Source organism: Centropristis striata, chromosome 6 (assembly GCF_030273125.1).
Source record: "Centropristis striata isolate RG_2023a ecotype Rhode Island chromosome 6, C.striata_1.0, whole genome shotgun sequence".
NCBI lineage: Eukaryota > Metazoa > Chordata > Actinopteri > Perciformes > Serranidae > Centropristis > Centropristis striata.
The window spans coordinates 31,087,136-31,099,353 of record NC_081522.1 but is presented as its reverse complement, the minus strand read 5'-3'; the positions used below and the strand labels follow the sequence as shown (position 1 = coordinate 31,099,353).

Below are 12,218 nucleotides of genomic sequence, written 5' to 3'. Positions count from 1 at the left end.
AGTTACTGATAAAAGAGGAGTTGATTTAACAAAATGGATTGTAAGATTTTACAGTGTAAAAGGTGTGGGGGTGGAGTTCTGGGGGTTGGTTGGTGGAAAGTGATCTAAAGCGCTGTAATTGTAGGTGGTGTGTTGGTGAAAGTGATTTTGTGTCCCAGCACATCCCAGTACGTCTCTGTGTCTGTCACATCAATATTCAACCAACCCCTCATTTAAACATCAGCTGTCTACCCCCACCCCCCACCCCCCGCCTTCATCACACACAGACATCGTCCACCCCCACTCCTCTCTCTCTGTGTGTCGGTAGAAACTCTCCTCCACTGCTGACCATGATTCTTCTGACGCCATAGAGAGAAAATAATTAGCGCAGATTTCAGACAATACACCCCTCCCTTCTTTTCTGTCAAATCCTAACTTTCTCTGCCCTCCACCCTTCTTCTTCTTCTCCTCCTCTCTGTGAGGAGGGTAGATATGGATGGGTGGCTTCGGGGGGGATAATAGATGAGAGATGATCATCACTTGGAGTTTCTGTCAGCTGTGACCTTTGCAGGCTGAGTGACCAGAGAGAGAGAGCGGAGTCATTATGAGCCTTTATCCTTTTGTGTGTCTGTCGCAGGCCTGCTGAGAGGAGAATAGCTCTGTCATTTAGGGCACAGGTTCCCAACCTGGGAGTCAGGACCCCTAGGCGGTCACAGGATAATTTTTCAGGGTCAACGGATATAGTTTTACCATACAAATTATTTCCATTTCTTTCCTGTTTTTTTTAATTTTGCTGTTTTTGTCTCTTGTTGCTTTTACTCCACTGCCTGTGATGTTTAATCACACAAGACACCAAGAAGAAGAAAAAATAATTAATCAGTATAACTATAACTATTTAGAATTATTATTTTTGCTACAAGGGGAACATATATATATATATATATATATATATACAGTATATATATAGTATAACAATGTGTATCTGTTGTATGAGAGGCAACTTTGTTGATGAACTTGACACAAATTAAAAAAATTTTGGTGGCAAACAGTTGTATTATTCTTCATATTATTAATTGATTATTTAATAATATTCATTATTCATATTATTGTCAGTGAAAATATTCCTTTCAAAGCAGCCAGAAAGGATTATTTACATATTAACCTATTTAAACATTTTGAGGATATCTATCTATTTCTTGTACCTTTATGTATACTTTTTTTCTTACTATCCTATTTTATGTACTTATTTTCACTCCTTTTTTAAAATTATATATATATATATATATATATATATATATATATATATATATACACATACTATTGTTATGTATAAATTCTATATACTTTTTTAATGGTATTTCATCTACTTATTTTCAGTCCTTTTCATTATAATTAATATTTACATGTACGTATATATACACATACTATTTTTATTTATTTTCCCCCATTTTCAGTTATTCATATATCTATTCTCCCCTCATGTTTTGTGTGTTGATGTTTATTATGATGTCACTTATTACAAGTCCTATGTCAGGAAATATTTAAATGTTTATGTTTGTAAAAAAATTAAAATGCTAAAATAAAAACAATTAAGAACAAATAATTACTTTACAATTCATGAGACATTTATTAAAGAAAACAGATAAGGTTTATTGGTATATAATATAATGGTATATTTCGATTCTGGATAATGTTTACAGGGTTGGCATAGGATTAATCTAGATTTTATTTAGATAGTTTAGATAGTTCACTTTCACGAAAAATGATCTTTTGTTAAAAGTATGTCACTCTGATGATGATCAGAGTGACAGATGGATTTAATTAAATAAAAAACTAATTGCCCAAACTGTACATGATGCACATAATGATGATGCTGAGATACAGGGGGACACAACTGTGCACCTGCCATCACCTGTAGCTCGAGTCACATAGTGATTACTTGAATAAGAGATATAATGATACCAAAGGGGCTTGTATTCAAGAAAGGAAGTGCAATGCAAGAAATTAGTTTCTCATCCATGTATCCACATCTGTTATCTGTGCTCCTGGTAGCTGCTGGTTCTCTGTGTGTAATGTGTGGTTGATGAGCATCAGGTATGCTAAGCAGCATTATGCCTGTCAGGCAGGTTCAGACATGTAGTGAGGACCCCAGAGTGCACAAGTTCCTCACCCTGCCTTAGTAAAACCTCACAGGTAGACTCTCCAGGGAATAGACCACATCACATTACCTCCCTGATAACCACCATACAGAACGGAGTAAAACAAGGAGTCACTTCCAGAGGACTGGTGTTAAAAGCTAAATTAAAGAAAAATCTGTTGCATATTTTGTGGGAATAATATGACACATAGATTAGATATAGATATTTTGAAGGAAAGCTGTATTATTCAATTCTAAATTTTATATTTTTATATTCAATTTCACATACATCACAATCCCCAATACAAACTGTCCCATATGTCGTTTTATTGGTACTTTGATGCTTTGCTTCCTGGGCCTCTAAATGATGAAGATGGTGAACACAAAGTCTGTGATGTTTAGATATTCTCACAATGTCCAGTTCAGAGGGGTAATGTCTGTGTCAGAATTGAAAGGTTTTCAAGTTATTTCCTTTAGCATTTTAAAATTTGAGTCTTTTTATGTAACGACCACGTGACGCACACACTGAGGGAGCATGTATCACAGCAGACGACCACTCCTCTGGTCTCTTCTTCTGCTGTTTCCTCCTCTTCATCCTCCTGCTGTCTCCTCTGTGTCTCCTCTTCCACTTCCTCCTCTGACACGTTAAATCCTCCCCCGCAGCGACAGTCGTATGTATACACACACTCATCTGAAACAACACATAGTCACATTTTAGATATAAAACTGCTTTTATAACAGTATGACAGATATTATGTCCATCACATTTGACATCAATTAAAAAGTGAAATACAGTAACTCGAGATATATATAAAACAGTGAAAACATTTCATTAAAGGTGGGACACCTCCTGTAGCAATGTGATGTCACAGTTGAAAGGCGCTGTGAGGTTCATTGACCACAGGGTCTCATCCAATGGGAAGTGGAACTACACCTTTTGTTTAAAAAATGTAGGACTTAGGTTTTGGCTCTTTTTTTTTTATAATTTTATTTTATTAATTTCTGTGGGTCATCATATTAGGTACTAGGAAGTACATCAGAACAACAGAAATAAAAAAAAAATAGAAAATTTAAAAAATAGCAGTTTCAGAATTTCATCAATATCAGTTTCATAGTACTTCATCAAAATAAAAATAAAATAAAAAAGGTTTTGTGTCTTAAATGGAGGTTGTTCCCAACAATCATTAGCAACATGGCTATTGTTAGCACCCTGGCTAACATGACTGTCCAAAGCAAGAAACAACTGTAAGAATCACAATTTGAACTAGAATCTCAGTGCTCTGATAAAGGCATATTAAAACACCTGGTAGTATAAATAGTATAAATGAGTAGACAGGTGTTGTTATTTCTTGGTTTAGTTTAGTAGAAAGAATTTTTCCACTCACCGTCTTCACCTGCATTGCCTCCTCTCATCAACGGGATCTTTCCTTTTGCTACTGTAACCTATTTTTTTTTAAGTTAGCTCTTAGTGTTAGTGTATGTCTAGGACTTTTATTGTGAAAGGTGAAAACTGAAGGAGTGAAGCTCTAATGAACTGCAGTTGATAATGTTTGCAGACTTGGTTCGGACTAGAGAGCCTTTGTGTTATTATTTTATTGCCTACTCACAAGTCAAGTGCTATCCTCGTCCTGTTCTGTGCTGTAAATGTTCCCAGGGGATCAGAACTGCATAAGGAAGGCAAGGCCTATAGGGACCCAATCTAAACACTGCTGGTGTTATTCTATAACCATCACACTGTGCAATCAGTATGGAATCCCCAGTGGCCCCATTGATCCTGATACTTGAGTCACGATATGATATTATTGTGATTTTAAGCATTTTGCGATGCAATTAACTGTTTAACTGTAATTCAATCAAGAATTGTTTTGTCAAATAAGAGAAAATTCTCAGTCTATTCATCTCACTTCAGTCTTTTTATTTCTCCACAATGAGAGTCAAACCCACAGACTGACCAACAAAGTATTCAGTCAAACTGAACTGAACTGATATCAAACATGTATGGACGACAACAACTGCACTTTTTCCCCCCCACCTCTAGTCATACCATCTTCTTGGTTAATATTCAGCTATTCCTTTAAAATGTCTGGTTGTATTAGAACATCACCCGCAAATTAATGTGCAAGACTGCCGTGGACAGCATTACTGGATTTTATGTGATTCTTTCACATCATTGTCATGGTGTACCTTTACACATGGCAGACATTCATGCCTGAATTTATCAACCATAAACACCACTGGCACCACGTTGTTGCCTTTAGCAAAAATATATTTGGTTGCTCATTAAGTTGGAATTAAATATATTTTACCTCTTTCCATGAAATGATTGTGACAGTGTGATTTATTATTGACAGATTAAGTGTATATCTTCTCAAAATCTCATTAATCTCTACCAAACATATCACAGTGAAAATGAAAACCCAATCCATGAAGTTGGAATTATTTATTTATTTATTGGAACAATTTATTCCAACTTTTTGAGCTACCGTGTATAAATATTAAGTTGCAGAATATTTAATGACTTGAAATTAGAAGTGTGTGTGTGTGTTTTAGTGTACATGGTGTGTAGTTACCCTGGTCCCAGGTCATGTCCTCCAAATACACTGTGGAATCCACTGGCCAATCCTGTTTCAGTTCCTGTGCTGAAGGAGCAAAAATGCGTAATTATTTAAGTATAGTTTAGTAGTATTCAGTGGTGTAAAAAGTATTCAGATCTCTTACTTCAGTAAAAGTACTAATACCACACTGTGAAATTACTCCACTACAAGTAAAAGTCCTGCATTCAAAACATACTGAAGTAAAAGTACAAAAGTATCAGCATCAAAATGTCCTTAAAGTATCAAAAGTAAAAGTACTCGTTATGCAGAATGGACCCACTCAGATTGTTTTATATATTCCAAATATATTATTGGATTATTATTATTGATGCTGATATATGTAAGTAGCATTTTAATTTTGTACGGTAGGGCTCATTTTAATTGCTTAATATACTGTTATGAGGTTTCATTTTTTTTTTATGTTCCAAATCACTATAAATTAATCATGTTTTTTATGCTAAATCTCGACCTGAAAAGTAACTTCAGCTGTCAGCTAAATGTAGTGGAGTAAAAAGTACAATATTTGCCTTTTATGTAGTGGAGTAGAAGTATAAAGTTACATAACATATAAATACTCAAGTAAAGTACAAGTACTTAAAAATTGTACTTAAGTACAGCACCTGAGTAAATGTACTTAGTTACTTTCAACCGCTGTCTATAGTGAACGCCATTCTGTCATCATTTCTGTATTACACCAGCTACAGATATGTGCACAATAATTAAAAAGAAAAGGGACAAATGGTGGATACGTGCAAATCTTATTTTAATTTTTAATTAATTTGCGTTAGTTTAATTTTATTTTCTCATTTTCTAATTTATACACTACTCATTCATAATGAGCATCTCCTATCTGACAGTGTCTTCACTTTCAAAGCTTTTGGGAAATGTCTCTAAAGCTCTAAAAGTTTCATGGATTTTACAATCTTAGAATTAAAATTGTTTTGGGAAATGAGGTCATGGTTGCAACAATGCCCATTTTCTGAAGAAAATACAGTATAGAATCTCAACCATCATGGACAGATGAATGAAAAGTGATGGAAGGACGGATAAATGGATGGACTGACAGATAGACTGATGATAAAAAGAAGGGATATGTGGGTGAACAGATGGATTTCACACACTCTTATTTTTAACAGTTCACTCTTGAGGAAACAGTCATTATCAAGTTGTACAGCTTGACAGTGATAATGACTTTGAACCATGAATAATTAGTGCTAAACTTTTCCTTGGGTTTTAATTAGTGTTACACTGTGTGAGAAATCATTTTTTTTAAACTGATAGGGACAATACCTATAGGTAGAGGTGTGAATCAGCAGGGGCCCCAGGACACGATTTTATCCCGATACTTGAGTCACAATACGATATTATTGCGATTTTAATCATTTTGTGATTGAGTATTGCTATAAAATATATTGCAATTTAACTGTTTCACTGCATTTTGTGTCCACAAAATTAAATTCAATCAAGAATTGTTTTGTCAAATAAGAGAAAATTCTCAGTCTATTCATCTCACTTCAGTCTTTTTATTTCTCCACAATGAGAGTCAAACCCACAGACTGACCAACAAAGTATTCAGTCAAACTGAACTGAACTGATATCAAACATGTATGGACGACAACAACTGCAGCATTTTTATCAAACTTTCCTCAACTTTAAGCTTCACTGCTCTGAATTCTTTTGAATGAAGCACAAAAAAAATCCAAACTTTGCAGCGTTATTTCTACAACTTCCCGACACACACACGATGCTCTGAATTCTTTTTAATGAAACATAAAAAAGCCTAACTTTGCAGCGTTTTTTCCTACATTTTCCAGACACGATATCCTGACTCACATGGTGCTAATAGATTTAGAGAGATAGATTGATAGAGTACCTCAAAATTGTACTAAAGTATAGTACTTGAGTAAATGAACTAAGTTACATTCCACCACTGGAATGAACCCACACAGAAACACATAGAAAGGTGCATTATAGGTGTTGGTGGCAGCTTATATGAAGAAATAAATCAAATAAATCGAGCATATTAATGTGGCTGAAATTAGGTGAGTTATAGAGTCAATTAGTTGCCCAGTGTTATTAGCTCCTCCGCTCTTTTACACTCTTAAGGTCAACTGTGGACAAGGTTACAAATCTTAAGTAGAGACTGAATCATATCAACACAAATAATAATAACTAAAGGTTTTCATGTCTTAGAAACAAAACAACGGACATGTCAATGAAAGAAGTCGAATTATAAAGTGAAATGTGAAGCTGTACCTCTCCTCTGCAGGTCATACTGTCTCCTGGTGTTCTGGTCACTGAGGATCCTCCAGGCAGCATCAACTTCTAGAAACTTCTTCATACCCAACTCGGCTTCTGACGAACTTTCACCTCCAAGACGGTCCGGGTGGTACTGTGTGTAACAAACACACACGCATTGATTTGTTAGACTATTCATAAATATTATCTTCTTCAGCAGTACTTCAGAATCTATTTCAACACCAGTTGTGAAATGTAACTAAGTACATTTATTCAAGCACTGTACGTAAGTACAATTTTGAGGTACTTGTACTTTACTTGAGTATTTCCATTTTATGTAACTTTATACTTATACTTCACTACATTTTGAGGCAAATATTGTACTTTTTACTCCACTACATTTACCTGACAGCTTTAGTTAATTTTTCAGGTCGAGATTTAACATAAAAACATGATAAATTTATAGTGATTTGGAACATTTAAAAAAAAATTTAACCTCATAACAGTATATTTAGCAATTAAACTGAGCCCTACCTTACAAAATACCTCTGCATCAACGATAATTATCCAATATTATATTTAGAATATGTATAACAATAGCTCCATTCTTCATTATGAGTACTTCTTACTATTGATACTTTAAGTACATTTTGATGCTCTTGTACTTTTACTTCAGTAAGTTTTCAATGCAGGACTTTAACTTGTAGTGGAGTAATTTCACAGTGTGGTATTAGTACTTTTACTGAAGTAAGGGATCTAAATACTACTGTCACCACTGTTCAACACACACACACAACTTCTACAATGTAGTTGTACTAAGAAAGGATCTCTTAACAGCCAGTAAGAACAGGAATGACCCATAACTTCCTCAACACACACAGGCTTGTGTGTATTGTATTAAGATAGAAAAAATGGTTAACTTTGACATCAGTTAAACCAGGGATGGGCAACTTAAATGCTGGAGGGGGCCACAAATTTTCATCGACACTACCACAGGGCCACATATAGGACCGTGCACTTAACCAGATATGATGAAACTGCAATTTAAAATATGTTTACAGTGCAGTAACTTAACATATTCCATGCTCAATTGCATGTATAACAGTATGAATAGGAATACAAAAGGTTTGAAGCAAAAAAAAATAACCACTTACTGCCATATCTTTTTTTTCAGTGCAAGAACAGCAGACCAACATTAATTGCAAGAAGTAATTTTGTGCATTTTTACACTGCACTTATAAGATTTCATGCTCAAATGCATGTAGCTGGACTGAGCTGTATGTGGCCCCCGGGCCTCCAGTTGCCCATCCTGGAGTTCAAAAATTATTATAATACATTTTTTCTCTACCAGGAGCTGCTGTTTCTTGAATTAACAAAAACACGGAATATCAATGCTTTTCATCTAGCCTAGCCCTAGAGACGGATATACAGAGGGACATTCTCATACACCGTATGGTGCTAGTGGTTGTGTGTTGTTTCGTGCGGATTTAGACAGCAGTGTGTTTACCTGCAAGGCCAGCTGCTGGTACCTGTGTCTGAGCTGCTGGACTGAGTCTGAGGGCCTGGCTCCCAGGATAGCATACAGGTCCTTCTCTGCAGCTTCACACATCCCTGATCCAACACAACAGATTGACACATCAGTAACACTAATCTGACTGAAGCACTAGGGAATTCATTGCTGCATACAATGCATATCTAAAACTTCACTAATTAAATTAGAAAGTGTCAGTTAAGGTCTTGTTTTGCAAGGTCAGATATTAGGTACAAAGCGGGAAAAGCCACAGAACATGCCCTGTGTGCAACTTATTAAAACATGAATTTATTTTGATGAACAGAACTGCAAATTATAGTAAATGACAACTACAAATCTTGTTGACAAATCAAGCATCAGATGGTGATTTACTGCCTCTTCAGCAGTGGTGGAATGTAACTAAGTACATTTACTCGAAAGTACTTACTTGAAAGTAAAGTACTTTATTGTGATGCAAATATTGTACTTTTTACCCAACTACATTTATCTGACAGCTTTAGTTACATTCATACATTTTTATAAATTAAAACACATAGCAGTTTATTAAGTAAGTAAAATGAGCCCGTCTTTACAAAATCCAAACACTGCTTACATAAATGCATCAATAGAAATAATCCTATATTTGTAACATATAAAACAATCTGTGTAGAGTCATTCTGCAAGTACTTTTCCTTTTGATCCTGTGTTTGATCATGGGCAAGATGATCTTACCTCCCAGACCACAGGCGAAATAATAATTATTATTTCACTCACTGGATCAACATTTTTTAACCCAACAGAAACAAAAAAAATAATGTTTTTCTATTTACTTTCAAAACTATCTTGCTCAATCAGGAATTTTAAATGTTACAAATGTGAAAACAGGTTGCAGATGTAACGCATAAACTGTAAAATGAGAATATCATCTTGTTATATATTTCTACTAAATAGATTTGACCTTATCTCTGGCTTTACTTGACCTATCATCATCAAACCCAAACTGCCATGTAACTTCAAGCCAGTGTTGTGCCGTATTAAGCACCCCTGCCGTGAAAAGCACCCCTTCGTATATATATATATATATATATATATATATATATATATATACACACACACACTCACATAAACACATACTTAGGAGTTTATATTCAATGATAAGTAGACCAAGAAAAAAAACAACACACTGACACTTCAATATACATATATATATATATATATATACACTCACACAAACACATACTTAGGAGTTTATATTATATATATTTACAAATATTATGGAAGACAACACAGTAAGCAGGCTATTAATTAATGACATCAATAACCATTTGCCCGATTTTTGTTATCTGTGACTGTGATTGTGGGAAAGTATGACTATTGTGGAATCCATGAGCGCATTTAAACATGAATCATTAACACAAAACTGGACGCTAAACAGAACGTGACATGGAATGAGAATATAATTTTTGTCATTGTGTGTACGTTGTCATTTGTAGTAAATTAAACATGAGCATTTAGTCCTTTTTGACATTTACTCGTGAATAAGAGATCTGTGTTATATTAAGAGATCTGAGGGGGTGCTTTTCACGGCAGGGGTGCTTAATACGGCACAACACCGGCACTTTTGTGGACTCCAGAGGGACATTTTGATGATGATACTTTTGTACTTTTACTTCAGTAAGTTTTGAATGCAGGACTTTTACTTGTAGTGGAGTAATTTCATAGTGTGGTATTAGTACTTTTACTTAACTGAGAGATCTGAATTTTTTTTTCCATCAGTAGTTTAAATGCTGCGAGTGGATGCTTGAATTTCCCTCTAGAATGAAATAAAGTATCTACCTATCTATCTATCTATCTATCTATCTATCTATCTATCTGATGTGTGTGTGGAGAGCAGCGTGCTACATAGACTACTAAGCTACGGCTTTGCCCATATTGGCACAATGTCGACAGTGTGTTATGTAGCGGACACATAACAAAGCGCAACAAAATAAAATCTGGAAGGTTATAATGATGTTTAGTAGGTTAACTTTCATCACAGTACATGCTGGTTAGTGGTCGGTGTGAACTCCGAGCTAAACAAACGTTCAACGATGCCGGAAATGTAGGCGAAAAGCATATTAAACCGACACATTTCGTTAAGTAATTTATATGTTTGTCTTATTTGTGTGTAGAAATAAACATACCTTAAAAACAAGGCAGTCACCTGAGAGGCGACATAGTGTCCAACGATGTTATGAGTCCCCCCTGAAAAAAAGGCTGTTTCTTTTTCGTCATCCTGAGTTCCGCCGGCTGACTTCCGGTCTGGTTTCTTTTTCTTTTTTTCAAGTCGTCACCCTGTTAAAATAATCGCCTAACTCATTTTTTCCAAGTATTGCAGGAAAAACAAAAAACTTCACCAAAAGTGTAACATATGACATTTATTGATCATTTCACTCAAAAAGGATGTAACAAAGGATAGCTATTGGCATAGTAATAACACTGTGTGTAAATTATGTAACTTATGATAAATAAATTACTTGGGCAATTTTTGAACATGCCTTTGTGACTTAAGCAAGATATGGTAACACTTTATTTTGAAGGTGTCTACATAAGAGTCACACAAGCCTGTCAGAAACATGACAGTATCATGAGCATTAATGTTACTTCAAAGTGTCATTAATGTTCATGACACATCCCATGTGATGTTTATGACACGCTCATGTCTCTCTTATGTAGACACCTTCAAAATAAAGTGTTACCATATCTTGCTTAAGTCACAAAGGCATGTTAAAAAAATTGCCAAAGTTACATTTTATTTTGACTTAGGCATAATAAATCTGCTTAAGTCACAGACTTGTCATAGGCCATTATCTTAAAGAGGTAAAATCACATGATCTGATCAACTGAGGATGTAGGCAATTTTACCATAGGTGGCCGGCGTCATGAGGAGATGATTTAGGGGGAAAAAAAACAATTTTGACCAAAAATTACTTAGGGTATTATTTTAACAGTTTAACTAAATGAAAGCGTCAACACTACAGCTCTGTGGAAGACGGGGTGAAAAGCAATAAAATGCTTATTTATATTCTATGGAGCCCCTCAAAACAATGTCAGTCTTAATAGCTGATTGTCGAGACAGACAAACAAAGCCATGACGAGTGCTGGCTGGAACACCAATGACCCCACAATCTTCAATGTGGCCAAATAAAGACTTTATGACATGCATTCAGTGGTGTAAAAAGAATTCAAACCATTTACCTAAGTACAAGTACTAATACCACACTATGAAATTACTCCACTACAAGTAAAAGTCCTGCATTCAAAACTTACTGAAGTAAAAGTACAGAAGAATCAGCATCAAAATGTACTTAAAGGCTCAAAAGGAAAAGTACTTGTTATGCAGAATAGACTCAATATTATACATGTTCTAAACATAATATTGGATTACTATTATTGATGCTGATTTATGTAAACAGCATTTTAATTTTGGAAGTTTTGGGCTCATTTAATTACTAAATATATTGTTATGAGGTTTAATTTTTTTTAAATGTTCAAAATTATTTTAATTTAATCATGTTTTTTTATGCTAAATCAGCTGTCAGGTAAATGTAGTGGAGTAAAAAGTGCAATATTTGCCTCAAAATGTAGTGGAGTAGAAGTAAAAGTTACATAACATAGAAATACTAAGTAAAGTACACGTACCTCAAAATTGTACTTAAGTACAGTACTTGAGTAAATGTACTTACTTACATTCAACCGCTGCAGGCATAAAAAAACATTA

At 34.8% G+C, this 12,218-nt stretch overlaps 1 protein-coding gene across 1 annotated transcript; it reads right to left on the bottom strand.

Annotated features, from left to right (window-relative positions):
* Window positions 1-2,423: 2,423 nt before the first annotated feature.
* Window positions 2,424-10,725, bottom strand: dnajc24 (DnaJ (Hsp40) homolog, subfamily C, member 24). Its single transcript, XM_059335477.1, has 5 exons — window positions 10,642-10,725; window positions 8,456-8,559; window positions 6,967-7,102; window positions 4,687-4,755; window positions 2,424-2,807 (listed from the first exon to the last, which is right to left on the bottom strand). The coding sequence occupies exons 2-5, from the start codon at window positions 8,555-8,557 to the stop codon at window positions 2,590-2,592; spliced, it is 525 nt and encodes a 174-aa protein (XP_059191460.1). The 5' UTR covers window positions 8,558-8,559; window positions 10,642-10,725; the 3' UTR covers window positions 2,424-2,589.
* Between the last annotated feature and the right edge of the window lie 1,493 nt (window positions 10,726-12,218).

Excerpts from the sequence above, each read along its gene's own strand:
- dnajc24 (XM_059335477.1), bottom strand. The coding sequence starts at position 8,557 with ATGTGTGAAGCTGCAGAGAAGGACCTGTATGCTATCCTGGGAGCCAGG. Across the intron at positions 7,103-8,455 it reads ACCAGCAGCTGGCCTTGCAG|TACCACCCGGACCGTCTTGG; the intron begins GTAAACACACTG and ends TGTTACACACAG. Across the intron at positions 2,808-4,686 it reads GGACATGACCTGGGACCAGG|ATGAGTGTGTGTATACATAC; the intron begins GTAACTACACAC and ends GTGTTGTTTCAG.